Below are 2480 nucleotides of genomic sequence, written 5' to 3'. Positions count from 1 at the left end.
AACACATTAAATTTAAATGTACTTTTTACATAAATAGAATCATAACCATGCAAGCCAACTTACTGGGGACAACTTCTTCTTATGCAATAATTTTTTTTTTTTTTTTTTTGCTTACATACCATTAACCCCCAACCAACGTTAATCCTCTAGTATATTCTACTACAACCTTCTCCACATATGTAGCTTTGTATTTACTACTTTTTGTCATTGGTTGTTTTATAAAAACAGGATAATAAATGCGATTGTATGTCCTTCTGTGAAACTTGTTTTTCTTACCCATTGTGAAAATATCTCAAAGACAACAGGTATTGGTAAAGCACATTCTTTTTAATGGTTATATTTTCTAGTGTGGGTATATTTTATCAATGAACTTTGAGTTAAAAGAGATCTTATATTTTTTATAGCTCACAAGCTGAATAAGGAGAAGTCGTATTTCTGGCCAATAAAGTTGAAGTTATTTTGCCAAATTTCTTCTGATTTTCTATCCTGATGAGGTTTACAGGGGAGCTTGGGGAAACAAGTCATGCATGCTGTTCTTTAGGGACCATGTGGAAAATCAGGTCAGAGGTGTGTTTGTGTGTGTGTGTGTGTGTGTGTGTATGCTCACACGTGCACATTTGTTTGTGTGGCAGGGTCATGGTTATTACCGACAGTCTTAAAGAACTAGAAGACCATAAAAAAAGTTATGCTCTGAAGGAATATCAGAGTCTGATAATCAAGCTCAAAGCTGCTCATTAATCAGGGGATTTTGGAGAACAAAAGGTTTGTTCACAAGAACAAAGAGTTTCGGTGACAAAACCAAAAGAACAAGAACCTGAATATCTACCAAGAGCCCAGAGTGAGGAGCCGAGAGGAAGGCTGCAGGAAAGAGGTCTAAATGAAAGCCCAGGACAAATCCCACCTCCTGCAAGGGCTGTTTTCCGGTCCATGTTTACTTGGATAGCCAGGCTTCGCTAACCAGACAAGGGCAAGACAGAAAATAGAGAACCTCAGAAGCTGATTTAGAAGTTACTTGGCCCACAAAAATAAGAGTCTCTAAATAGCTGGCAGCCTTTTTTTCACACCATGATATGTTGAGACAAGCTGAAGTATAAATTTAGTTGAAACCTGAGTCATTAGCTTTCAGGATTATGTTTGAAATTTCTCCTCAAAGTGACAGAATATTCCACAAACAACTTTTCATCTTTCTCCTGTCCAAATGTCTGATATTTTATGGAATTAGACACGGAAACTTTCCGGAAAGTGTTTATTTATAACAAAGATCTGAATCCAGTGGCTCACTAAATTCGAGGATAACAAACCCTGTTTTATGATCTGTTTCCTTTGCTGTATTCATACTAAAATATAAACAATATTTCCTGAGAAAGGAGTGATAGAATTTGTGAAGCACTTTTTTAAATAATGAAATTATAAGCTTTGCAAATGCTCTGTCATCCCCACTGTGTCATATTCACTTTCTCTGCATACCCTGTCCTGGCTTTCATTTCAGACCACATTGAAGTTGAGGGATTATGTACAATGGGAACACATAATTCTAGCTGCCCTGTTGCTTGTGAAGAAACAGAATACCCTGCTGCCATCTCTTATTCCACCTTTCCAAGTCAAAAAGCTTTGAAATATCTTTCCCAGAAGTTGAATCAAAGCCAGAAGTATATCAGGTACCCTTATTAGTCTTATAAATGATTTTAATTAACATGAATATTTTCTTTACTCAGTTTCACAGACTCAAGAAGTAAAATTGGGGTCAATCAAAGGGGGCCCTGATTCACATTACTGAATTAACAATGAAAGCATAGTGTTTTAGAGCTAGATAATATCATGTCTTTAATCTCCTAATTTAATGCTGTGAAAAATGAGAGACATCTTCTTGAGGAACTTGCTTGTGATTACACTTTTTATTGGCCCAACTGGGGAAAATAATAATACTGACTAATATTAGTTAATACTTGAATTATGAAAATTCATTACTTGTATATTATATAGTTTGAAGCTCCTAATAATTGTATAAGGTAGATGGAGCAAAAATTATTATCCTTTGTCTATAGGTGAGGAAACTGACACACACTGTATTTTAAGTGATTATCCCATGAAAGTGGGTGGTGGCATTGGAAAAACTTATGACCAAGACCTTTGACTCTGGTCCCCATATGTTTTCCACAGAGATACATAGTTCTGATTCTTTTGATTAATTGAGTGTTAAATTAGTTCTCTCTGCTATACCATGCTGCTCTTAGAAACTACAAATCAAAATTCATAAAGAACAATTTTTTTAATCACGTAGCAACCTTACCATCTTTCTCTCTCTCTTTTGTATTTATATCTTTAAGCCTAGGACCTGAAACAGCAATGTAGTGCCTTGGTTTTTGCCTTATATCTAATATAATAAAAATTTATTAATTAATTTAAGGTTGAGTTACATTTGCACAACCACGTACTTACCTTGGGAAGCATGTTTTGGATAAGTTTTTAGCCTGCTACTT

At 35.1% G+C, this 2480-nt stretch overlaps 1 protein-coding gene across 1 annotated transcript in view; it reads left to right on the top strand.

Annotated features, from left to right (window-relative positions):
* The window catches only part of ASIC5 (acid sensing ion channel subunit family member 5), a 47084-nt gene that overhangs the window by 38112 nt on the left and 6492 nt on the right, over positions 1 to 2480 (top strand). The window contains exon 7 of the mRNA XM_004382063.1: positions 1490 to 1658. Coding sequence (XP_004382120.1) covers positions 1490 to 1658 — 169 coding nt within the window. The remainder of the gene's footprint in view (positions 1 to 1489; positions 1659 to 2480) is intronic.

This window comes from Trichechus manatus, unplaced genomic scaffold (assembly GCF_000243295.1).
Source record: "Trichechus manatus latirostris isolate Lorelei unplaced genomic scaffold, TriManLat1.0 scaffold00089, whole genome shotgun sequence".
In the NCBI taxonomy this organism is placed as follows: domain Eukaryota; kingdom Metazoa; phylum Chordata; class Mammalia; order Sirenia; family Trichechidae; genus Trichechus; species Trichechus manatus.
The sequence above is the reverse complement of the archived record's forward strand: the minus strand, read 5'-3'. Positions and strand labels throughout refer to the sequence as shown.